General features: G+C 37.9%; 1 protein-coding gene and 1 long non-coding RNA gene across 2 annotated transcripts in view; one reads left to right on the top strand and one right to left on the bottom strand.

Annotated features, from left to right (window-relative positions):
* LOC138442425 (uncharacterized) overlaps window positions 1-26,988 on the top strand; it is a 239,803-nt gene that overhangs the window by 172,577 nt on the left and 40,238 nt on the right. The window lies entirely within an intron of this gene.
* Window positions 1,045-14,552, bottom strand: IBSP (integrin binding sialoprotein). Its single transcript, XM_069593752.1, has 7 exons — window positions 14,480-14,552; window positions 12,070-12,137; window positions 11,925-11,975; window positions 11,752-11,829; window positions 7,596-7,661; window positions 2,627-2,800; window positions 1,045-2,058 (listed from the first exon to the last, which is right to left on the bottom strand). Exons 2-7 carry the CDS (start codon window positions 12,121-12,123, stop codon window positions 1,561-1,563), a joined length of 921 nt encoding a protein of 306 aa, XP_069449853.1. The 5' UTR covers window positions 12,124-12,137; window positions 14,480-14,552; the 3' UTR covers window positions 1,045-1,560.

The raw sequence follows: 26,988 nt of genomic DNA on the forward strand, positions 1-26,988 counted from the left end.
TATTAGCATATCTATGTTGAATTTCTTGAGAATGAGAATGATATGGCAGCTATATAGGAGAATTCCTTGTTCTAATACTAAATGCTAAAGTATTTAAGGGTGAAGCATTATGATTCCATGATGTCTTCAATCACTCTTTAATGGTTTGGCAAAGTATATATGTATGTGTGAAGCCTGACATGCTGCAGTCCGTGGGGTCGCAAATAGTCGAACAAAACTGAGTGACTGAACAACAACAAAAATATATACACATATGAAGATAGGCACACAGAAATAGAGATAAATGTGGCAAAATGTTAACCATTGGTGAATCTAGGTGCTCATGTACTAGTTACCCAACCTTTCTTTTTTTTTTTTTTTTGCATTTTATCACAATTTTATTTTTTTATTTTTTTAGTTTTTTATTTTTTAAATTTTAAAATCTTTAATTCTTACATGCGTTCCCAAACATGAACCCCCCTCCCACCTCCCTCCCCATAACATCTCTCTGGGTCATCCCCATGCAACCCAACCTTTCTGAAGCTTGCTTTTTTTAATAATAAAAAGGAGATGATGGGTTGATGTATGTGTAAGAGTTTTCTACCTCATCGCACCCCTACCCTACCTAAAACCAAATCAAATAGGTATGGGGTTGCCAGATATAACACAGGACATTCAATTAAACTTAAATTTCAAATAATAAATTATTCATTTAGTACAAATATGTCCCAAGTAGTTCACAAAGGCCAAATATTGCATGGCACATGCTTATGCTAATGAGTTACTCATTATTTATCTGAAATTCAAATTTAGGTGTCCTACATTTTTATTTATAAAATCTGGCAAGTCTAATAAAAGCTGTTTATCTTGATATACATGGCTGACCCTGCCCACAAACATGTCAAATCTTAGTCAAGTTCATTTATCCATGATAAAATGTCTGTAGTCTTTCTGAGTTTTAAACCATAGCAAAAATAAACTTTTGTCCTTTAGCTGAATTGTCCTCCCTCCGGTCTCACCTTTTTCCATCCTGAATCTCTCATTTTTCCATAATTATAACACATCTGAAGGGTTGCATTTTTATTTGTGATAAAATCCATAGATACAATATACATACAGGTCACATAAAAATACATGACAGTGATAATTAAACCTAATATACAGTGACAGATAGTGTGATTAAAGAACTGCACATTTATTGTATACAGTGTCACTAATGTTAGTGAATCTAATCTCTTCTAAGAAGCAGCTCTTGCACAGAATATGTTTTAGCAGTTAGTGGAAACATTAAAATTACTATTTATAGGACTACAACCTCAAAAAGTCAATCATACACTGTCTCATGCATTGGTTTACCACTTGATGAATGGCCCTGATTTACGACCTTTCAATAACATAGTAGGGAAAAGCAATAAGAAGCTCATTACTTGCAGAAACAATTATAGAAAACCACTTTGGAACAGTAGCACCATTCCATATTATAAAATGCACATTTGTTATATTGCACCTTCCTGAGTTGAACTTTGAAAACGGTAGCCACGCAAAATCCCAGAAGGGGTGAACTCATCCCAGTCTGGGCCTTCACTGGTGGCTGTAGTAATCTTGACCATCATAGCTGTCATAGCCACGCCCTTTATAGTAGCTGTACTCATCTTCATAGGCTCGATAACTGTCCCCACGAGGATCTCCATTCTCACTTTCATAGATTTCATACCCATTGTCATACTCGTTGGTGCCTGTTTGTTCATACTCCCCAGGGGTGGTGGTTTCCCCAAACGGTGGTGGGGTGGTCCCATAGACCTCCTGGGGTGGGGTTGTAGATTTAAACCCGCCATTTGGAGAAGCAGTGGTCTCTCCAGCCACTGTGATTCCTTCCGTACTTTCTTCTTCGCCGTCTTCCTCTCCGTTATCCCCACCACTGGTGCCATGGGCATTGTCTGCCTCTGTACTGTTGCTGCTGGTGCCATTTATGCCTTGCTCATGATCATCCACTTCTGCCTCATTTTCTTCCTCTTCTTCTTCCTCTTCTTCTTCATCACTCTCATCCTCTTTTGTAGCCTTCTTTCCTGTAGCCCCAGCCTATAAGGAAGAGTTTGAAAGAATCCAAATCTAGGTGTGAAAAACATAAAACTTAAGGCCATTGTTTTATCCAACACAAGCTTTCTGTACTGACATCTTTGTACTACATGTAATTTTGAATTGAAAACAGTTTAACTTACAAAAGAACTGGTGGAGGTTTTAAATCCAGAATGAATACCTCTGTCATTGGATGCTGATGGAGAAAAAGCCACTTGATAAGTCTTTTCTGTGGGAGATGCTTCCTATAACTTTGCTACCCACTTTCTCTGCCTTGGAAACCTCTTCCCAGAAATGCAATGGCATCTCTCAGCACTTTTTATCCATTGCTAAGATGCTTGGCCTGAGTCTTCTGTGATAATGTTGAAAAGTCAGTGTAAGAACATGGGAAGAGATCTTGCCTGGGAAAAGATCTCTCCTTATTTATTTGTAAACAGGGATATTGCACCTGCTCTTACTTTTTCATCAAGTTAATGAAGAGAATATAAAATACTGTAGGTATAGCGTCAGGATAACCTCGGACTTCAGTAAAGAAAGGAAAGCAGATTGAACATTTTGGAGGAGTTGTTACCTTCTTGGGGAGCCGGATGGCAGCTAGACCTATGTGTCCAGTTCCAGGTGTAATCTCCTCTCCATAGCCAAGTGTGGTAGTGGAAAGGGTGCTGTTCTCAGCCTCTGATTCTTCGTCTTCATTTTCATCAGAATCTTCATTCCCTCCATTGTTTCCTTCTTCATTTGAAGTCTCCTGTTGAAAATGTCCAGAGCAAGAAAAAATTGTTTTAGCTGAAAGTTGACTCAAGATTTGTTCGAGTCATGAACCATTATTGGGAAAATAACAATGGCTGATGGTTTCCCTCCGCCATCTGGTTGCCCAGTGTTGACACCTCTGCTTCCTCTTATGCCAGTTGCAGTTGTCACTGCTTGGAATTCAAAGTATTTTCACCCTATTTACCTCACTATGGTGTGTTTTAGATATTTCTGTATTCTACTTAATCAATTCAAAATATTTATGTAATAATTACAGCACATCTGACTATATGGTATCATACCATATATAGCTTAGGCTCTTGAAGTCTTATTAATAACTACAATGACATAATAGTACATTAATTATTGTATTTGCTGACAAATAAGCTGAGAAATTTAGACTTATTTTCTTATTCCCTAGAGCAGCCTTGTAAGGTAAGATTATTACTTACACTCTTTAGAAAAGGAAAGTGAGCTGAGATAAATAATTAACGAAAGTCTTATGGTGAATGATGAAAGTATATCTTTCTAACTAAAAGAAAAATTGAGCCCTTTTGTTGTACCGTGATGATTTTTTGATGAGAAGGAGGATTTATGTGAATTGCCCACACTAAATCTAGGATGTTTTTATTTTAAGGAATTTTTTTATATAAAACCTCCTCTCTTCAAACAAGTTAATTGCATGTCTTATGTACTATAAGAAAAAAGAAGTGAATGTATTTCATTTACTTTCAAGAGTATTTAAAGAACAAGAAATACATTAAATTCAAACTCCATCTGCTAACATATAAGCCAGTTCTGAGCTATGTGCAGTATTCAAAAGATTCCATGATTTTTCTGTGAAATGAAGAAACTGAACACTCCAATGAATTCTTACTGATGTATTATGTTATTGTAGGAAGATGTTTTCTAAAAATCACTACTCCTCCATGAATATTTTTATCATCTTCAGTATTTTACTGTTTTGTCTTTACTCCATGTTGTTAGGCAATAAACTGTTGACTGAGTTAATCTCCCAAAGTAATTCATAGCTAGTATTGAAAGTCAGGAATTCATACACAGAAAATTTATTTAGTTTAAATGAGTACTAGAAAAGTGAATTTATTTCAATGCATTTTAAAAGAGATTATATGTTAGGATAACTTTAACTAGGCATCTTATATTTTAAGACTTCAAAACAAACAAACAAAAGCCACATTTAGCTTTTCTTATTACTAAAACAAACTATGTCTGTTTCATAGATATGTAAATTTTACTGTTTCAGTGAATGCTTGGGACTACTAGAGTCCGCCTCAAAACAGTCTCCAAGCTAAGTTTGTCAAATATTCCACAAACATCATACTGTTTATTTACTTTTTCATGTTTATATGCTTTAGTCCAAGAGACTAAACCTTTTAGGGAAGAAAGAGGAAAGCTCTTTTGGGTAGGAAAATATATGATTGGGTCCTTCACTCTTGTTTCACAAGTGAAAAAACTGAGGTCCAGTGGGACAAATGACTAGCATGAGGTCAAAGACATGGCAGGTCATTAGCAGCAGGGTCGTGACCACAGACCCAGACTCCCAATTCACAGGATTCTCTATTTTCTCCTACAACATGCTTTCTTTTTCTGGTACTTTATTGAAGGTTGTCCTGCTGCAATGACTTAAAAAGGAAAGTAGGTCAAACTTTTAATGGGTGGATGTGTGTTAGTGGCTCTGTTTTCAACTCATGTTCAACTCTTTGCAACCCCATGGACTATAGCCTGCCAGGCTCCTCTGCCCATGGAATTCTCCAGGCAAGAACATTGGAGTAGATAGCCATTCCCTTCTCCAGAGGCTCTTCCTGACCCAGGGATCAAACCCAGGTCTCCTGCATTGCAGATGAATTCTTTGCCATCGGAGCCACCAGGGAAGCCCTAGGCCTCAAATATCTTTTTGAATAGAAAAATTAGCAGTCATTTGTCCTTGAGTGTGTTATTAACCCACCAGAATGACTAAAATGACTGAAAGAAACATGTGCGGATGAGAATGTAGAGTTGATGGAATGCTCCTACAGGGATAGTGGGTGTTTATATTAGTATCTTAGCTGTGGGAAGCTATTGGTGACATCTCCTCAGGATGAATATATGCAGACCTTTCAACATACACATTTCATGTCTAGGTAAAGTGGCCGCCAGAAATGAATGCATGTGTTCACCAGAAGGAGTACAGCACTCTTTGGTCACAGGCCAAATCTGAAAACTCCTTAACTGCCCATCAACAGGTTAGCACATTGTGATACACAGACATGATGAAATACTGATATTGAGAACAAATGGTTTACAACTACAGAATCATATGAGTCAGTCTCTGAAGCTGAGAGTGAAAAAGACTACATGTAAAAGAGTATATGCTGCATGATTCCATACATATATGTGTGTATATGAATGAAACACAGAGCCAAAAATAATCTTTCTGATAGGAGTCATCCTAGCATTTGCCCTTGGTGGGGGCTGGTTAATGAATGGAATGGAATGCAATGCATGTGCTGCTTTTTCTATAGGTTCTGGGTAATACTTACAGTGTTTGATTTCTGAAATTTCAATCATCTACAAACTTATGATAATTGTGTTATGTATATTGAAAGTGAAAGTCGCTCAGTCGTGTCTGACTCTGTGACACCATGGACTGTATAGTCCATGGAATTCTCCAGGCCAGAATACTGGAGTGGGTAGCCTTTCCCTTCTCCATGGGATCTTCTCAACCCAGGGATCGAACCCAGGTCTCTAACATTACAGTCCGATTCTTTACCAGCTGAGCCACAACGGAAGCCAATGTGTCAATAAAACTTTAAAATATGAGACTGGATAATTTAGGAGAGGGGGAAAAAATGTATGATCATCAAGTAGAAAATAGGCCTAAGCACCTGTTCCTGGGAATACAATTCCTGGGGACTCTGTATTTAACCTAAATTGCCAATGAAATTTTAGAGAAGAGATGGGGAAAAAAGAAGTTCTAAATTCTCTTCAGGATGGAAGACTATAAGTTTTATTCACATCGCTTTCCATTATCACTTTGAATGAATGGTCTTTGGAGCATTTATTCCTCTGAAGTTCTAAAACCAAACCACCAAATATTGACTTGGCACTAAATATGTATAAGAAACTGAGCTGGGCAGCGTGAAGAGATGCAAAAGAGATTACAACACTGTTCATCCTCAAAGCAGGGGCTGTAACCTGTGGTCTCAAGTGTCCTGGATCTCGGGGAGTTTGCAGATAAGTTCTGAGAGGACTAGAAATGTTCACAGACTGTTGGGAAAATTTGAGTAGGTGAGATTTCATCAGAGTCCTGAAGGACTCTTAATCTCCCTCCATCCCCAAACACCATTACAACAAATGAAGAACCATTGCCAAAAGGTATGCAATCCAATTGGGAAATCTAGTTGGTAAGGCAATTTTACAGTCACTGTACAGCAAACAGCTGTAGTTAAATGGATTACCCTAGCTTAGTTCTTGTATAAGATTAGTATGTGAAACTCCAGGCAATGGGTGGCATTTTTCCTGGTAATGGCTTGACATTCTTGTAAGGTCTTCCTTTAAAAGCTATTGGGTTTAAATTATGGTACTGAAAATGTTATTTTATGGTTTAAAAAATTGAACTAATTATTTGTCACTTTTAAAATTCCCATACCACTTTGTTTTCAGGATAGTAGACATTTATCCATGATCCATTTTGGACTGTCATTGTCCCTTCATAAATAGCACCTAAGAATACCTGAATTTAGAAGGTTCTCAAACCAGTGGATAGCTATAATTGACTATCCAGGAAAATGTACCTAAATAGTAGTTTGCATGGGCAAGGATGTCAGCTGTAAACATGTTAGTACAATTTCCAGATTATGTAGATGAATTTTAGCCATGAACTACACTAATTTGTAGTACTGTATAGGAAGATATTTCTACATCTTGAGTATTTGCATTTCTGCAAGGACATGAATTTTATTATTAGACAAAAAGACATATGAAATTCCAATTAAAAAGAACAACCCTACTGTGTGAGTCAAGAAAGGCAGATGAGGCACTTCCCTGGTGGTCCAGTGGTTAAGAATCTGCCTGCCATTTCAGGGGACACAGGTTCCATCCCTGGTCTGGGAGGATTCCACGTGCCACAGGGCAACTAAGCCCATGGGCCACAACCACTGAGCCTGCTCACCGCAACAAGAGAAGCCACCGCAAGGAGAAACCCGAGCACTGCAACTGGAGTAGCCCCACTCACGACTAGAGAAAGCCTGCACACAGCAACAAAGATGGAGCACAACCATAAATAAATAAACATTAAAAAAAAAAAGGCAGATGAATCACAGTAACACTGTAGAGAATCTAACTTTCTTATACTACCCACTCATCAAATTGAATTTTTAAAGTTCAGTCCTTATAAACTTCGTGCAATACATAAAACAAGTATTGCACTAAGTTTAGGATTATTATGTATTTATCTTTTACCATCACCCTCTGTCCATCTATAAATGTAAATAATGCTTTCTTCCTTTTTTTTCAGAATCAACATTTCTTCCACTTAAAATGGAGATACTTTTGTATTCATGTACCACTTACAGATAACTTTAACCCCAAACTGTAATAGTGTTTTAAACAGATCATTTTAGTTCATTTTAATTTAAATAATACCCCCCTTCTCCAAAATAGAAGACTGAGGGCAGTTGGTAAGCTGGCAATGGCGATTTGCTGAGTCTAAGTTACAGGAAACTAGTTTCCTATTTATTTTGTGCTGCCTGGTTTGTTATGGAAAAAAAAAAAAGACTGCAGAAATTCCTTACCTCTTCTTCCTCCTCCTCTTCTGAGCTATCACCATTTCCATTTTCTTCAGATGAGTCACTACTGCTCTAAAAAATATGTATACATGAATTCATACACATATGAATATATGTACATATATATTTATTTACTTAGAACCGTTCTCAGCTACTGTGAGAAAGATATGAGGCGACTAGACATATACAAAATGAGGTTAGAGGAAAAGGGGAATTTTACAGTGACCAAGATATGCTTTGAAATACTCCATTTTTAACTTCAAAAGTATTGACAATATGTTGAAACCTTTTGTATGTAAAAACTAGAGCAAAGAATGGCAGAATGACTTAGCTCTGAGAGAATGAGAGGATTATCTGGTCTAATTTTTTTGTTTCACAGAGAAGGAATCTGAAGCTCACAATGGCTGAATTCTCCAACCAGTTAAGGCAAATCTTAAGCTATAACATAGATATCATTGTTTCATTTTCTTTATAAAATATGAATGAAATGATAATTAGACTTATTACAAAATGTAAGTTGTTGTGTGCTAAGTCGCTTCAGTCGTGTCCGACTCTGTGCGACCCTGTGAACTGTAGCCCACCAGGTTCCTCTGTCCATGGGATTCTCCAGGCAAGAATACTGGAGTGGGTAGCCACGCCCTCCTTCAGGAGCTCTTCCCAACCTAGGTATCTAACCAGTGTCTCCTTTTCTCCTGCACTGCAGGCAGGTTCTTTATCAGTAGCACCACCTGGATGATTTCTTAAATGAAGAGCTCTTCTGGTGAATTTAAATTAGACTTTGACTTGAAATTAAATTTGCATATAATTTTAGTACCTTTTAATCTAATTAAAGCCATTCCTAAATTGAAGTGTGTGTGTCTATAAAACTTTATGAGAGAAAAATTCATACAAGAGATATAAGCTATATAAGAAGAAAAATTAATTTACCTATTTAGGAAATTTATGAGTACCATTTCTCTAGAACGCTCAATATTGAATGAGAATAAATTAAACCAAGGAGTCTATATAAAAATAAAAGTTAATGAGCTTTGCTATGTTTTTAAAAATATTTTTGTATTTATGTATTTATTTATAAATAAATATTTATGTATATTTACAGTTCTTAGTTGTGGCATGTAGGGCCTAGTTCCCTGACCAGGGATTGAACGCAGGCCTCCTGCATTGGGAGTCCAGTCTTAGCCACTGGGCCACCAGAGAAGTCCAAACTCTGCTACTTTTTAAAAGGAAATGCTAATCCCAATTGAATTTTCCTTCTTTTTCCGCAACCACTATTTCTCCTTGGTATAAGTAAAAACCCAACATAAGATTCTATCATTTTCTGCCCTGCAAGTTTATCTTTGATTCTGGTGACTTGTGAAGTACGGTGGGTCTTAGAAAACATAGCTATAGAAGAACCTTAGGGTGAGAGATCAGTTGAGGGAATATTTATGTCCCAGTACTGCTCAGGTCTCTGCCTGTTGGGCTCATTCTTCAGGTGGCCACGCCATTCACCCAAGGAAAGGAATGCTTCTCCCCTTGAGCCAAGAATAACCTTGAGTGGAAAAGAGGACAATTAGACTGACTCTTCCACTGCCGTGACCTTAATGGCTGTGCTTTCCCCTAGCCCAGAGGTGAAACAAGCATAAGGTTCTATTGAAACTATTTCTATTTGTTAGTTAAATTATATATAGAGAGAACAGCTTATTTCTGTAGCATATTTTGTCTCAGCAGGAGTGTTTTTTTAATGTAATTAAGATTTATTCAATTTTCATACAACAGCAGGATAAAAATTCTATTCAAGTTCCCATAGACTATAAACCAGGAAACTCTGAAACTTATCCAGGGACATAAAACAAGGTACAAAAATTTCAAGGTACAAAAATTTCAAAGGTGTTGAAATCATACTCAGTGGGAGTGTTTCCATCATTTTACAAGCTTCCTCACCCCTAGCTTCCATTCTACGTCAACTACATCACTCTTCAATTAGTATTTAAGGACAATTTAAAAACTGCTTGAAATGCCTTGAAGCCTCAGCATTTTTTTAATTTTCCTTTCTTTCAGTGAGGCCTTATTACCAAGTTGTACTTAGTCCTACAGATCCTTCTGGAAGTCTTTCATATACTCCTTCCAAACTCTATCCTTACTGGATTTATTCAATTCCAGAAGACGCATTCCAGGTGTTGTACTAATAATCAGAATTATAGCAAGAGAGGAAGTTGGAAATATGGGCAGGTTTTCCACGTCAAGTACTGTGATAACTGAGATGAGTCTGATAAAAGAAATATAAGATAAAGTCCTTGCTGTCTAAGAGTTCACACACTAAGGACTAATCAAATCTTTTAATCATAAAAAAAAGTTTCCTCAATTAAAAATGCTTAGGGTATTAACCTTATTTATACTTCCATTTCTATAGCCAAGCAGATAAACTGCAATAGGTTGACAGCCTGGCAGTCAATGTATTTCATGCATGTTGGTATTTTGGAAATGATTATATATAAACAAAGATTCCACCTGAATATAACATGAATTTCAAAGTCAATGAAGCTTAATGATTTGGGGGGTGATAATCTGGGTACTAAATACTTAATAGACTTAAGAAAATGAATAATTAAGAGCTATGGAAGCATATAAATAGACATGCAAGGAGAAACATCTTGGAAATCAAACTTTGTAAAGTGGAACAGTAGATCATTGATACTAGCTCAGACTGTTAGATTGTGAGATATATTTTATTGGATTCTATTTTACTTAATTAATTTAGTTTTTTAAAAAATTTTTGTTGGAGTATAGTTGATTTACAATGTTGCGTTATGAATTCTATTTTAAAACAACTCTCTTATTTACAAATTCTACATTGCTTGAGATAGACCTTACTGCATATAGTCTGTAGCAATTTTGAATATTAAAGATCTGCTTAAAAATCTATGAAGTTTGGGTCTATCAATAAGGAAAAATATAACCTTTCCTAATATCTTTTCAGTGTGGACATTTGAATTGGACCACATGTATATATCTGTAAAATTTTCTAGATAGGAATATCTCTAAGTATATGATATTTTAGAAAAGTTGAGGAAGTGGTCCAAAATTTGAATATATTATCATTTAGTTTAAGAAAGACAATGAAATTTCAAATGAGCACTGTTATTTATGGGCAAACCAAAGAATGGAAGGCAATTCTGAAAACCCACAATGCTTGTATCAACCATGCTCATATTTCTGCGGCTACACACATTCCCCATAATTATTATGGTGCTAGAAATACTTTAAAATGATCATTTCCTATCATTGTATGAGTTAGAAATGGGTTAGCTCAACATATGGCAGGATGTTATGCCAAGCCACTGTGCTGAGGCATAGTTTTCGGCGTCCTGACTGCTTTTAGTGTCTCAGAAGTCCTGGGTCAGATGGTGCATAATTGGTGCCCTGAACCCAAACTGTATAGTAATAAAAATAGCGCAATGCTGGTTTGTTGTCTATTTAAAATCAGCACCACACCCTCTAGTTTTCAGAACCTTCTTCATAGGTAGTAACCCAGTATAAACAGAAACTCTTATTTTTAGTGGTTAGTTATTTTTTGTATGTTTACAAATTTTAAGAATGTTTTGTTTTTCTCACAAGTTTTTTAGTTCACTTCATGAATTTCTCTCTTTCCTTTGCATTCTTGAGCCATTCTTATTCTAGTGAATTACACAGGTCAAAGGTTAAGAAAATCTTCAGCAAACCATAGATTATCAGGAATTTTGTAATGGTCTTTGCTGTTTATGAATTCATTTCCCCCTAAATTAAAGGACTCTACATTATTGGATATAAAACAGCTATATGACAGTATTGAATCTACTATAAAATGGCAGTTCGTGGCTGCATCACTGACTTAAATGTCAACAACTGATAAAATTGTCCACTTTGTCAGTGAATTAGTCAAAACACCTGAACTCAATCTTCCATGGTGTGTGCTTTCATTATATCTTTCTAGACTGGGCCCAAATGAGTTTATTCTGTGTGCGTGTATAGCTCTGCTTTATAAGAAAACTTGGGAATAAACTTTATTATATTAAAAACAGACTGCTTTAACAAGTGGTCTTTCTGGCTGAATTTCAGTGAGAGTTGAATTTAGGTGTTTTGTAGTTAAATTCAATCCCTTTTCAATTATAAGGAGTGAGAAAAAATTAATTTTTATACTTACTTGAACTGCAAATCGTTTTAGAGCAGGATAAAAGTAGGCATGCTTATAAAGATAGTATCGGGGCCTGTACTTAAATACCTGCATGAACACAATAAATGATATATTCATATTTCATGTACAATAAATCTAGAGTAAGTGTAGTCAAACCAAGGAATTATGCTAAAATTAATTACCCCATTTTCTTCAGAATCCTCTATTTTGGCTCTTCGATGCAAATTTTTCATCTGTTTAAAAGAGCAGTCAATTACTATATATTCTCTCTTTAATATCAAAAGACAAAAAATGGAAATAACTATAGGTTTTTAGTAAAGAACTTACGGAAAGAGCACAGGCCATTCCCAAAATGCTGAGCAAAATTAAAACCGTCTTCATTTTGGTGATTGCTTCTGGAATTAATGAAGTGGTAAAGTTAATGAGTAAAACTAAGAATGTACCTTTTCTTCACATACTTCACATACTAGGGGATGTATTTAATTTTCATTTTTTGTCCAATTAAAGTTTTGACTAGCTAGGACCAAATTTCTGCTTTTGTTTTAAAATTGTTCCTTCTATGTAAGTGGTAGAAGATAGACTTTATCCATCTATTTGAATAATCATGAGTTCCGTATTTGGTTTTAACCTATCTGATCTGACTTGTAAATGAATATCCATTTCATCACTGACAGAGTTTGAGTGTTTAGTGTGTTTCACATTGGGGTGAGGAGGCCTTATAATACCATTGACATGGAACACCAACTGGTGTAGTTATGTGACCTGTTTGTTTTGTTTATAATTAAAAACTAAGGGAAAATTTGAATACATTTGAATGATTACTTTTATGCCAGTTATCCTAAAGGCTCTTTCCAGCATCTACATAGTTTTTAAACTAAAAGTTTGTTTGTACTATGAAGACTAAGAGTCATTTTTCTATGGCTATCTTAGAATACTTGAATTTTTATGTGTGTGAAAAATCCATGATATGTGAAATATCATTCTCACAACGTGTAGCACCCTAACATCCACGTTTAAGGAAAAATCTATGAGAAAAGTTGTCAGAGTTCATCTTGGGATATCAGAGGCAAATTTCCTCAAATTACATTGTTCTCCAGTTCCATTTAAGCTTATAATCACTGGTGTGATTGTTATGGAATGGACGTGGGCCTTTCCAGGGTCAGGGTGATAGTCATGTCGATTCTATGGAGGAATAGAAGATGCAACTCTCAGAATAGGAGTAGTTTTGTAAGCAGTCATGGGGTTTGCAGCCTTGCAAAGATCTCAGTTCCACACAGATTTCTCACAGGCAAAGGAGAGCAATCGTGAAGTCCTATCCTTATTTTATTCTGTTTGATAAAAATCCTAATTTAATAAAAGTTGAACAAACTTTGCTGAAAGCCACCAACACACTTAACTGAGAGAGTTCTCCTCCAGAGTGACAGCTTTGGCAATGTTTAAGAGCAGTATGTAATGGTGATCAGAATTTCCCCATAAAGACACTGGGAGAAGTAATATTTAAAAGATATGAAATCCATGTCATATACTATATCTGAAAATAGATTCTGCATTTTATCATCACTGGTCATGATTTATCACATCCTTATTGAGTATCTGAAGCTAAAATAAACATTACACAGGGGAAGGGTAGAGGCCTGGAAAAGCTGTCTTGTGTCCTCTGTCACCTGTCTTTGTGGTGGAGTGGGTCTTTGATTTTGTTGCTTGTTAACTTGCTCACAGTCCTGTCTACTTTAGTTCTTGATGGCCACATGAGAAGAAAGAGACTTTCCCCTGAAGGGGACTTGTCTGTTTAAGAAGCTTTCATTGCTATTGAGGTTCTCTGAATAATACTTTGAATTTGGCCATTCTTGATGGAGCCCACCAACAAACAGGAAGATTACTGCTCTGTAGCTTTATGAAAAGAGTTGGAATAATCACAATATCTTAAACAGCTAAAAATGTAAATACATAGAACTGTAGAAAGATTTTGGAGTATAAAATTTCTCATAACAAACCTTAAAAACAACTAGATGAAAATACAACAGGAATAATGTAAAAAGAACCAAGTGACTCACCTAGGCAGCAATCGGCTGCCTACATAAATCTTATTTTATTTACTTTGTGATTCATCAAGAGCAAAAGACCTCTATAGTGCCCACTACTAACCCAGACAACAATTCAAAAAATTTTAAAGGATTGTTTTGATAATCTAATTGCAAGTTTTTATTGGGAAGAGTATGATAAACTAACAGCATCATTTATTTCCCTAGTACTATGCATTTTTCCATTTGGATTTTAGAGCTATAAGATGTTAACACTTTGAAACCAAATATATATTTTGGAAAATATTGTTTATAACTGAAGTACAGACTAGGCAACTGATGGAGAAATCAACATACATCGAGGTACATTTATAAATGCAAAATAGTATTCCAGTTAGGTTACCTTGAATGCATTAGAATGAGTAAAAACAGTTATCTGTAAGGTACAGAGATAGAAAGTAGAAAGCATAATTTTCTAGTTAATGTATATAATAGTAAGAGCTTATTTACAAGCATAGATTAATAAACTTAGCCTTTTCAAAAGAATCTAAAACCTGAGGTACTAGTTTAATGATAAACAAGTATTAGATTACATAGCAATTCTCTACAATGTGTTAATATCTATATTTAAATAGAATGTTCAAAACCATCCCCAGAGATGTGAAATGCAGAGTGTCTGATTTATAAGACAATGAAGTTGTTATAGTAAACCTTACCTTTTGCAGTCCTGGAGTGAGAAGGCAGGCTCCCAGGAGTGAGTAACACAGATTGAATACTCTCTCTGCTCTCTCACTCACTCATTCACTTGCTCTTGTGGGCTATAAACTCTTTTTTGCCTTCCCACAGCCAATCACTGTCATGGCCAAAGTGATGTCAGAATGTGGATTCTCACCAGAAAACTCCCGAAATTCCACACTTTTTCAAGACACAAGCTCAGTTGAATAAACATGAACTGTGGTTCTAGTGCCAAGAGGTTTGCATTGTGGAATTTAATTGAAGGTTAAGATGAAGATGAATAGTTTGAGTTCTGAATATATATAAAAATATACTGGATTTGAATTAAAATAACTATTTAAAATTTTCATAATTATACAAATTTTCACTATGTTGAAAGGAAGGAAAACTTATTGTAATCAGATACAATCCTACATGATTAGCTTAGTAAAAAAAAAAGAAAAAGAAACTGAATAATAAAAGATAGGAGCTAATAAGCAATTAATACTCTAAAATCAATTATTTTATATATTCAAATAGTGACTCATAAATTTGGTATAATTAAATGTCAGAATTTATAGAATATATTTCCTGAGATATATTGCTGAGTATAAAATTTATACTAAGTTTTTGAGAATCCTGCTACTGAGAAGCAGGTTGCACTTTTTGGTCTGTAAAATAAACCACTTTAGACTATCTACTTATATGGTCTTTTTCTGTTGTATAAGAAATGTCACCTCAGTGTATTTTCCTGGGCTTCTGTATACCTATTTTCTGTTCATTTTCACATTTAATTTTTTTCCCATGGGTATAGAAAACAATGATTAGAGCTGGCAAGGGTGAGCTGTTGTTATAGAAATGATTCATGGAAACCAGACACACAAGAAACTGATTGATAAACTAAAGTACTGGATTTTTTAATTTGCAAAGAGAAACTTAGCTTAATAGCTTGCATATTCTGCTTGTCCAGTCATTAAACCTTCCTCTGACTGTAAAGTCTACCTGAGAAACCAAAAATCAATAAATACTAGTTTTAAGCATATGTGCCAGTCACCCTGTTAGATGCTTTGGATAAATTGTCTTTGGTTTTAGAAAAGTTGTTTAAAAGATATAGACTCATAGTAAAGACAATTGGATAAGCTCTAAAAATTCAACTTAACCTCATCTTAGTTCAATTTGCCAAACTTTAAATTACTAAACTGTCCACCGACCCAGGACAATGGAAAGCAAATGTTCTAGGAAGGAGAGCCAAAAACAAGACAGATCCTGTCTTCATCTTTAAAAATTTTAGAATCTGCCTCCATTGCGGGAGACACAGATTCAATCCCTGGGTCAGGAAGATCCCCTGGAGGAGGAAATGGCAACCCACTCCAATATTCTTTCTTGGAAAATCCCATGGACATAGGAGCCTGGTGGGCTCCAGTACACGGGGTCACAGAGTCGGACATGACTGAGCAACTGAGCATGCATGCTCGTGTAGATGGATCTGGGGCAGAGGAGTCAAAATATATACAAGGTTTAGAGGTGCTATGAATGTATGGTGTTTTAATTCTAAATGACAAATGAGCAATGGAGCCAGGCTGTGACATAAGAATAGGAATTTACTATACATAGATAAGATGTTATCAAGAAGGAAGAGAAAAAACATTCTTGGGAATGAGTTTAAAGGATATGGAAACATACAGAAAACATACCAACAGCATCTAGTATTCACTGAGTTCTCTCATGCTAGTTCTTCATTTGTGCAATTTTACTTATCCTTCTCACACAGAAAACAATTCTATGAGATTATTCCCATCTACAGGTGAGGCAAATGAGGCCCAGGGATGGTAAGTATGTCTTGGGGTAGATGGCTAATAAATGGGGGAATCTGGAAAAGGTGAGTTTTCATTCCAATCCCAAAGAAAGGCAAAGCCAAAGAATGCTCAAACTACCACATAATTGCACTCATCTCACATACTAGTAAAGTAATGCTCAAAATTCTCCAAGCCAGGCTTCAGTAATACGTGAACCGTGAACTTCCTGATGTTCAAGCTGGTTTTAGAAAAGGCAGAGGAACCAGAGATCAAATTGCCAACATCCGCTGGATCATTGAAAAAGCAAGAGAGTTCCAGAAAAACATCAATTTCTACATTATTGACTATGCCAAAGCCTTTGACTGTGTGGATCACAATAAACTGTGGAAAATTCTGAAAGAGATGGGAATACCAGACCACCTGACCTGCCTCTTGAAAAATCTGTATGCAGGCCAGGAAGCAACAATTAGAACTGGACATGAAACAACAGACTGGTTTCAAATAGGAAAAGGAGTACGTCAAGGCTATATATTGTCACCCTGCTTATTTAACTTATATGCAGAGTACATCATGAGAAACGCTGGGCTAGAAGAAACACAAGCTGGAATCAAGATTGCCGGGAGAAATATCAATAACCTCAGATATGCAGATGACATCACCCTTATGGCAGAAAGTGAAGAGGAACTCAAAAGCCTCTTGATGAAAGTGAAAGAGGAGAGTGAAAAAGTTGGCTTAAAGCTCAGCATTCAGAAAATGAAGATCATGGCATCTGGTCCCATCACTTCATGGGAAATAGATGGGGAAACAGTGGAAACAGTGTCAGACTTTATTTTTGGGGGCTCCAAAATCACTGCAGATGGTGATTGCAGCCATAAAATTAAAAAATGCTTACTCCTTGGAAGAAAAGTTATGAACAACCTAGATAGCATATTGAAAAACAGAGACATTACTTGCCGAATAAGGTCCATCTAGTCAAGGCTATGGTTTTTCCAGTGGTCATGTACGGATGTGAGAGTTGGACTGTGAAGAAGGCTGAGTGCCAGAGAATTGGTGCTTTTGACCTGTGGTGTTGGAGAAGACTCTTGAGAGTCCCTTGGGTTGCAAGGAGATCCAACCAGTCCATTCTGAAGGAGATCAGCCCTGGGATTTCTTTGGAAGGAATGATGCTAAAGCTGAAACTCCAGTATTTTGGTCACTTCATGCGAAGAGTTGACTCACTGGAAAAGACTCTGATGCTGGGAGGGATTGGGGGCAGGAGAAGGGGACGACAGAGGATGAGATGGCTGGATGGCATCACAGACTCGATGGATGTGAGTCTGAGTGAACTCTGGGAGATAGTGATGGACAGGGAGGCCTGGCATGCTGTGATTCATGGGGCTGTAAAGAGTCGGACATGACTGAGCGACTGAACTGAAGGGCCAAAGTCAAGTCCAGTTCTAGAGTCTACTTTTAATCGCTATGTATTCTTGCTGGCACGTTGAAAAAACTTCAGTGATTCAATAGATTGCAATATAGTGAGTGGATGTAGGGACAGATGAGTTTGGTCAGAGAGGCAAAGGCCAGATGAGGGAAGGGGCTTAGGCTGCACTAAGGGGTACAGACTCCACTGTGGAAATGAGAGAATCCCAAAAGATTAAAGCAGAAAAACAATATATTTAGAATTGAAGTTTGGAAAAATCTTTTGTTGATAAGGCAGAGGTGGATTGAGGGAAGCAAGATTGTTGTGGAGGAGGGACCTTCAAGAAGATATTTTAGTGGTCCATAAAAGCAACAGTAAAGGTCTAAACTAAAGCAGTAGCTGTGGGGAATGGAAAGAATGGAGCAAAGAAAAGTGATGTTAAATAGATAAAAGTAATAGGACTCAGTAGAAGTAAGAGAAGTGGAGAAGATTAGGATGATTTCTGGATTTAGGGCTTGGGTAACTTTGAGAATTGGTACAGCCACATCTCATGCAATTCCTAGCAGAGTTAATTGGTACAATATAATCACTCAGTAAGTTGTTAATAGTATCAGTTCCATTCAGTTCAGTTGCTCAGTCGTGTCCGACTCTTTGCAACCCCATGAATTGCAGCACGCCAGGCCTCCCTGTCCATCACCAACTCCCAGAGTTCACTCAGACTCACGTCCATTGAGTCCGTGATGCCATCTGGCCATCTCATCCTCTGTCGTCCCCTTCTCTTCCTGCTCCCAGTCCCTCCCAGCATCAGAGTCTTTTCCAATGAGTCAACTCTTTGCATGAGGTGGCCAAAGTACTAGAGTTTCAGCTTTAGCATCATTCCTTCCAAAGAAATCCCAGGGCTGATCTCCTTCAGAATGGACGGGTTGGATCTCCTTGCAGTCCAAGGGACTCTCAAGAGTCTTCTCCAACACCACAGTTCAAAAGCATCAATTCTTTGGCGCTCAGCCTTCTTCACAGTCCAACTCTCAACATCCATACATGACCACTGGAAAAACCATAGCCTTGACTAGACAGACCTTAGTCGGCAAAGTAACGTCTCTGTTTTTCAATATGCTATCTAGGTTGATCATAGCTTTCCTTCCAAGGAGTAAGTGTCTTTTAATTTCATGGCTGCAATCACCATCTTCAGTGATTCTGGAGCCCAAAAAAATAAAGTCTGACACTGTTTCCACTGTTTCCTCATCTATTTCCCATGAAGTGATGGGACCAGGTGCCATGATCGTCATTTTCTGAATGTTGAGCTTATAAGATACAATAAAAGGGGTTGAGAACTGAGAATCAAAAGACTGAAAGTTTGTTCTACCAACATGTGAACCACTTAACCTCAAGAAGACTTCAATTTAAGCCATCTTTTAAAAATAAGGGAATTTTCACACCAAAAAGAACTAACCATCAATCAGTTGGACCATCATTCCTCTGTCACCTGTGGAGGATTCTTCCCCATCAGTAGGACTTGAACCTGATGAAATCTCTGTTTCTAGAGAAGTTATAGGAAACAGATGACTATTTAAAAATGACATCATTGGGATGCATTCAGCAAAGTTCAGAAAGTGGGAAAGGTTATCAAACATATTACCTGGCTTCTTATTAGCAGGAGAAGCTGAAAAAAAAAAAAGAGAGAGAGAAGGGAAACTATAGATTAAAAAGATTTCAGAGACATTTCTAGAGAAATTATGAAACAGAGAAATGTTGACAGCTAATTGACCCGGCGCACTAAGCGCGGCCCAGAGGAGTTACCCCATGTCCGAGATCAGGGGCAGTGGCCGAGAGTGCCAGGCTGCAACCGCGCAGGAACAGCCGAGAGGAGCTACCCAAGTCCGAGGCCAGGGGCGGCGGCCAAGAGGAGCTACTCCAAGTCCGAGTTCAGCGGCGGCCAGGAGGAGACACCCCGCGTCGGAGGTCAGGGGCGGCCAGGAAAAGCCACCTCGTGCCCGAGGCCAGGGGTGGTGGCCCTGAGGAGCCACCCCTCGCCCGAGGCCAGGGGCGGCAGCCGGGAGGAGCAACCGGAGGAACGGTGGCTGTGTGGGCAGAGGAGGGCCTAAAGGAGCCATCCCGCTTTGAAGGTCAGGAAGGGCGGTGGTAAGGAGATACCCCTCATCCAAGGTAAGAAGCAAAGGCTGTGCTTTGCTGGGGCAGCCATGAAGAGGTACCCCACACCCAAGGTAAAAGAAACCCAAGTAAGATGGTAGGTGTTGCAAGAGGGCATCAGAGGGCAGACACACTGAAACCATACTCACAGAAAACTAGTCAATCTAATCACACTAGGACCACAGCCTTATCTAACTCAATGAAACCAAGCCATGCCCATGGGGCAACCCAAGGTGCAGCTCATGGTGGAGAGGTCTGACAGAATGTGGTCCACTGTAGAAGGGCATGGCAAACCACTTCAGTATTCTTGCCTTGAACCCATGAACAGTATGAAAAGGCAAAATGATAGGATACTGAAAGAGGAACTCCCCAGGTCAGTAGGTGCCCAATATGCTACTGGATATCAGTGGAGAAATAACTCCAGAAAGAATGAAGGGATGGAGCCAAAGCAAAAACAATACCCAGCTGTGGATGTGACTGGTAATAGAAGCAAGGTCCGATGCTGTAAAGAGCAATATTACATAGGAACCTGGAATGTCAGGTCCATGAATCAAGGCAAATTGGAAGTGGTCAAACAAGAGATGGCAAGAGTGAACGTCGACATTCTAGGAATCAGCAAATTAAAATGGACTGGAATGGATGAATTTAACTCAGATGAACATTATATCTACTACTGCGGGCAGGAATCCCTCAGAAGAAATGGAGTAGCCATCATGGTCAACAAAAGAGTCTGAAATGCAGTACTTGGATGCAATCTCAAAAACGACAGAATGATCTCTGTTTGTCTCCAAGACAAATCATTCACTATCACAGTTATCCAAGTCTATGCCCCAACCAGTAACGCTGAAGAAGCTGAAGATGAATGGTTTTATGAAGACCTACAAGACCTTTTAGAACTAACACCCAAAAAAGATGTCCTTTTCATTATAGGGGACTGGAATGCAAAAGTAGGAGTCAAGAAACACCTGGAGTAACAGGCAAATTTGGTCTTGGAATGCAGAATGAAGCAGGACAAAGGCTAATAGCGTTTTGCCAAGAAAATGCACTGGTGATAGCAAACACCCTCTTCCAACAACACAAGAGAAGACGCTACACATGGACATCACCAGATGGTCAACACCAAAATCAGATTGATTATATTCTTTGCAGCCAAAGATGGAGAAACTCTATACAGTCAACAAAAACAAGACCAGGAGCTGACTGTGGTTCAGAACATGAACTCCTTATTACCAAATTCAGACTCAAATTGAAGAAAGTAGGGAAAACCGCTAGACCATTCAGGTATGACCTAAATCAAATCCCTTATGAATATACAGTGGAAGTGAGAAAGAGATTTAAGGGCCTAGATCTGATAGAGAGAGTGCGTGATGAACTATAGAATGAGGTTCGTGACATTGTACAGGAGACAGGGATCAAGACCATCCCCATGGAAAAGAAATGCAAAAAAGTAAAATGGCTGTCTGGGGAGGACAAATAGCTGTGAAAAGAAGAGAAGTGAAAAGCAAAGGAGAAAAGGAAAGATGTAAGCATCTGAATGCAGAGTTCCGGAGAATAGCAAGAACAGATAAGAAAGCCTTCTTCAGCGATCAATGCAAAGAAATAGAGAAAAAGAACAGAATGGGAAAGACTAGAGATCTCTTCAAGAAAATTAGAGGTACTAAGGGAACATTTCATGCAAAGATGGGCTCAATAAAGGACAGAAAAGGTCTGGACCTAACAGAAGAAGAAGATATTAAGAAGAGGTGGCAAGAATACACAGAAGAACTGTACAAAAAAGATCTTCACAACCAAGATAATCACAATGGTGTGTTCACTAATCTAGAGCCAGACATCCTGGAATGTGAAGTCAAGTGGGCCTTGGAAAGCATCGCTACGAACAAAGCTAGTGGAGGTGATGGAATTCCAGTTGAGCTATTTCACATCCTGAAAGATGATGCTGTGAAAGTGCTGCACTCAATATGCCAGCAAATTTGGAAAACTCAGCAGTGCCCACAGGACTGGAAAATGTCAGTTTTCATTCCAATCCCAAAGAAAGGCAATGCCAAAGAATGCTCAAACTACCGCACTATTGCACTCATCTCACATGCTAGTAAAGTAATGCTCAAAATTCTCCAAGCCAGGCTTCAGCAATACGTGAACCCTGAACTCCCTGATGTTCAAGCTGGTTTTAGAAAAGGCAGAGGAACCAGAGATCAAATTGCCAACATCCGTTGGATCATTGAAAAAGCAAGAGAGTTCCAGAAAAACATCTATTTCTGCTTTATTGACTATGCCAAAGCCTTTGACTGTGTGGCTCACAATCAACTGTGGAAAATTCTGAAAGAGATGGGAAAACCAGACCACCTGACTTGCCTCTTGAGAAATCTGTATGCAGGTCAGGAAGCAGCAGTTAGAACTGGACATGGAACAACAAACTGGTTCCAAATCAGGAAAGGAGTGCATCAATGCTGTATATCATCACCCTGCTTATTTAACTCCTATGCAGAGTACATCATGAGAAATGCTGGGCTGGAAGAAACACAAGCTGGAATCAAGATTGCTGGGAGAAATATCAATAACCTCAGATATGCAGATGACACCACCCTTATGGCAGAAAATGAAGAGGAGCTAAAAAGCCTCTTGATGAAAGTGGAGAGTGGAAAAGTTGGCTTAAAGTTCAACATTCAGAAAACGAAGATTATGGCATCCAGTCCCATCACTTCATGGGAAATAGATGGGGAAACAGTGGAAACAGTGTCAGACTTTATTTTTGTGGGCTCCAAAATCACTGCAGATGGTGACTGCAGCCATGAAATTAAAAGACGCGTATTCCTTGGAAGAAAAATTATGACCAACCTAGATAGTATATTCAAAAGCAGAGACATTACTTTGCCAACAAAGGTCCGTCTAGTCAAGGCTATAGTTTTTCCTGTGGTCATGTATGGATGTGAGAGTTGGACTGTGAAGAAGGCTGAGTGCTGAAGAATTGATGCTTTTGAACTGTGGTGTTGGAGAACACTCTTGAGAGTCCCTTGGACAGCAAGGAGATCCAACCAGTCCATTCTGAAGGAGATCAGTCCTGGGATTTCTTTGGAAGGAATGATGCTAAAGCTGAAATTCCAGTACTTTGGCCACCTCATGTGAAGAGTTGACTCACTGGAAAAGACTCTGATGCTGGGAGGGATTGGGGGCAGGAGGAGAAGGGGATGACAGAGGATGAGATGGCTGGATGGTATCACTGACTTGATGGACATGAGTCTGAGTGAACTCCAGGAGTTGGTGATGGACAGGGAGGCCTGGTGTGCTGCAATTCATAGGGTCGCAAAGAGCTGCACATGACTGAGCGACTGAACTGTACTGAACTGAATTGCATATTTTATGGTATTAAGAAATTATTGTTAAGTTTTATGTATAATGATATTATTAACTCGACTAAGCGACTGAACTGAACTGAATTATGTTTTTAAAAGAATTCTCATCTTTTATTTTTTTTTATTTTTATTTTTTTTAACTTTCTATTTTTAGTTTATTTTACTTTATAATACTGTATTGGTTTTGCCATACATTGACATGAATCCACCACGGGTGTACATGCAATCCCAAACATGAACCCCCCTCCCACCTCCGCAGCACTGTTTATAATAGCCAGGACATGGTAAGAACCTAGATATCCATCAGCAGATGAATGGATAAGAAAGCTGTGGTACATATACACAATGGAGTATTACTCAGCCGTTAAAAAGAATGCATTTGAATCAGTTCTGATTAGATGGATGAAACTGGAGCCGATTATACAGAGTGAAGTAAGCCAGAAAGAAAAACATAAATACAGAATTCTCATCTTTTAGAGATTCAATCTTAAAATATTCATGGATGAAGTAGATATCATGAGGTGGGGAAAAAAGATGAAACAAGCTTGGCCATAAATTTATAATCATCAAATTGGTGATAAGTCAGTGGAGATTCATTATACTATGCTCTTCACTTTTGTATGTTTGTAGAGGTCTGTACATAGTTATTTTTTAATGGAAATGATTGAACTAAGTGATCTTTAAGACTTTTCCTGTTTCCAATATTCTGTAATCTCTTATTTTCTATAAATTATTTAAGCTTGATATATCCTTTCCAGGAAGCCTCTAATCTAAATTGGCTGCATTTTTCATGCATGCTAGCTGGAACATTCTGAGGAGTGGTGCTAGAAAAAAAATCACAGATCCTTACTGCTTTTTTTTTTTTTAATCACAGCTGATGCAACAAAACTTTTTGTTGAAATCTCACTATCATAATGCTCTTCTTTATTTAAACAGGTTGTTATGAACTGATTCTCTTATGCCATATGAATATACATTCATCTCATTGATGCCACAGCTGAGTTGCACTGTGTGATGAGTCGTTTCTGGAAAAAACCCACATTTATTGTGATGTACACTTCTTTCTTACCTGCCATGTTTACTCAGGTATCAAATCTTATTAATATTTCCTCCACAGTTTCTTTGAAATCCATCTTCCCTCTTTTCTTATCGCTTCTGCCTTTCTTCAAGTTCTCATTACTTCTCTCCAGGTTATAGTAGTAATATTAGAGGAGAATATTACTGTGGCCTATTTCCCTGTCCCCAGACTTCTGTGACCACAAGATTTAGAATCAGAGATTGAGCTGAAGTCCTGGTGTTTCTTGCTAGTTTTTTACCTTGGATTCAACTCTCTCAGTCTAAAAACTCTCCCCCCACAACTTTTCTTTTCAACGTTGTTTGTTACTTCTTGCCTGCTAGAATATAGAGTTCAAGATGCTCTATATTGACTTATAAATAGCCAAGTCTAAGAAGTAGATGGCCACCTGATGCAAAGAGCTTACTCATTGGAAAAGTCTGTAATGCTGGAAGAGACTGAGGGCAGGAGGAGAAGAGGGCAACAGAGGATGAGATGGTTGGATGGCATCACTGACTCAATGGACATGAGTCTGAACAAGCTCCAGGAGATAATGAGGGACAGGGAAGCCTGGGGTGCTGCAGTTCACGGGGTCACAAAGAGTTGGATACAACATAGTGACTGAACAACAGCCACAACAAAGAAGAAGATAAATATTCTAAAACATAGTTTCATGTGAAGCCTCTTTGCAGCTCTTAATTGAATTCTTAATAACCTAGAATTTTCTCGAAGAAATGTCAAAGTTTTGTCTTCTCTATCAGAAAAATGCTAAAAATTCTGGGTGTGCCAACATTCTGGTTATTACTAAACCCTTCAACTGTTCCTTCCATATCTCCCTCATCCACTCTTTCTCTCTGAAACCAAAAGTAGTATGTAGTTTGGACATCAACCCTCACATCTACAGTGTTCTTCTATGAGCTATCTCCCCATCAGCCTGGTCGCTCTTTGATACTTCATCATTAGACCCTTTTCTACCCAATCTAAGGTGTCATACCCCTTTAACCTTTTTATTGCCAGTATGCATTTTTGCCCTCTAACCAGGCTTACCTGTTCAACTTTTGCCTAATTTTTCCATCAGTATCTCTCTGAACTTTTATGTAATCAATCAATTGCTATCACTTATTGAATTATAAGCTTGGGTGGTGGGAGCCACTAGAGATACATTTATTTCGATTAATGTTTATAATCCAATCAAGTTCTCCCTCCCCTCTTCCCTCCCAGGCCTCTCCTGTTTATGTGAAAGTCAAGTAATACTTTTCCTAACCACAATCAATTTCCCAGAAAACTTCTACATATTCCACAGCCAGGAAAAACAAAGACCAAACTGTACCTAATATAAATTCCTACTTAAGAACCATCATATTCTCTTGTGTGGTACTGGTGGTGGTGATGTGTATCCATGTCATCTGTTTTTTATTGTGAGATTCTAGAGGGCAAGGACTATATCTATTTAAATTGCTATTTACAGAGTCAGGAAAACCACATCTATGGTTATTTACATGAGACTGGACGTTTTCATATCTTCTGACATCAGGTGAACAATAATAAGATTTATCAATGAATTCCTTGTCTTTTCTAAAGGAGAAGGCAAATATGTTAGCACACAGTGCTATTAGCAGACAGTAAACTAAGTAAACCAAGAATACTTATAGACTGTTTTCTGTGTTGTGGTTCCTGTCTCCAAGGGAAAGTTTCTGAATTTGTCTCCTTCAAATTTTGAATAAAAAAGATTTGGAAAGAGATAAATGAATGAAAGTTAAATCTGGTTGGATCTCTCTACAGCCTTCCCTGGGAGTTTATCTCTCTGGTTTACCATCTACTTCTGCCTATTGGCTCTCTTTCACTGGAATTTAATTTTTGAGTTTCTTTCATAAAACAAAGAAACAAAACCCCCCTTCATCCATAATATTCCCACCTAGCTAGCTACTCATATATTTTTCTCTTCCTCTTCAACAGACAAGTTTCTTAAGAGATACCAGTATTTAAGGATATAACTGCTTCACCTTCAGCTCATTGCTCAGCCCATAGCAGTGTGGCCTCTGCCCCCATAATTCTGTAGAAACTTAACTCATAAATATTACCAATGACTTCATTCTGGTTAACCAATGAGTTCTTGCTGGTTAATTGTAGTGAGCACTTTTCAGTCACTTTCCTAGGTAGCATCTATAGCAGTTGATGCTGCTGACTGTTTTCTCCTCTTTCAAAAGTTCTATGTCTCTCCCGCATACATGGTACTGCATTTCTGGTTTCCTCTTTCCTCCCCACCTGCTATTTGACAACTGCTCTCATGCGTTCCTCTTTTCTAGCTGTCTTTTAAATGTTGATATTTCCAGGGTTCTCTTCTTGTCCATCTCCTCTTCACATTCTCCAGAGTCTTTCTGGATGAGCTTTTTCATTCCTGTAGTTTCACTTATCCATCTGCTGGGGTTTTTTTTTTTAATTCAAATTTTCCTCTTGCCTTCAGGGTCATACATATCAAACTTATAATGGAAATATCCCCTTGGAAGTTCCCAGATTATCTCAAATTCCCAGATGCCCTTCTGGATTTTTTTCCAATTGCTCATACTAGAAATTTGATATCATCCTTGTAGTGTCTATCCTTTACCCCTCCTACCCAACTGTGGTCCTGTTAATTCCACACCCCTTAAATCTTACTTCCATTCACCTTCACTACAACTGTCATCTTACTTGGCCACTGTTGTCTCACATGGGCTACTACAAGAACCTCTTTATTTTTCAAACCATGGCCAAAATAAACTATCTA

Source organism: Ovis canadensis, chromosome 6 (assembly GCF_042477335.2).
Source record: "Ovis canadensis isolate MfBH-ARS-UI-01 breed Bighorn chromosome 6, ARS-UI_OviCan_v2, whole genome shotgun sequence".
Classification (NCBI taxonomy): domain Eukaryota; kingdom Metazoa; phylum Chordata; class Mammalia; order Artiodactyla; family Bovidae; genus Ovis; species Ovis canadensis.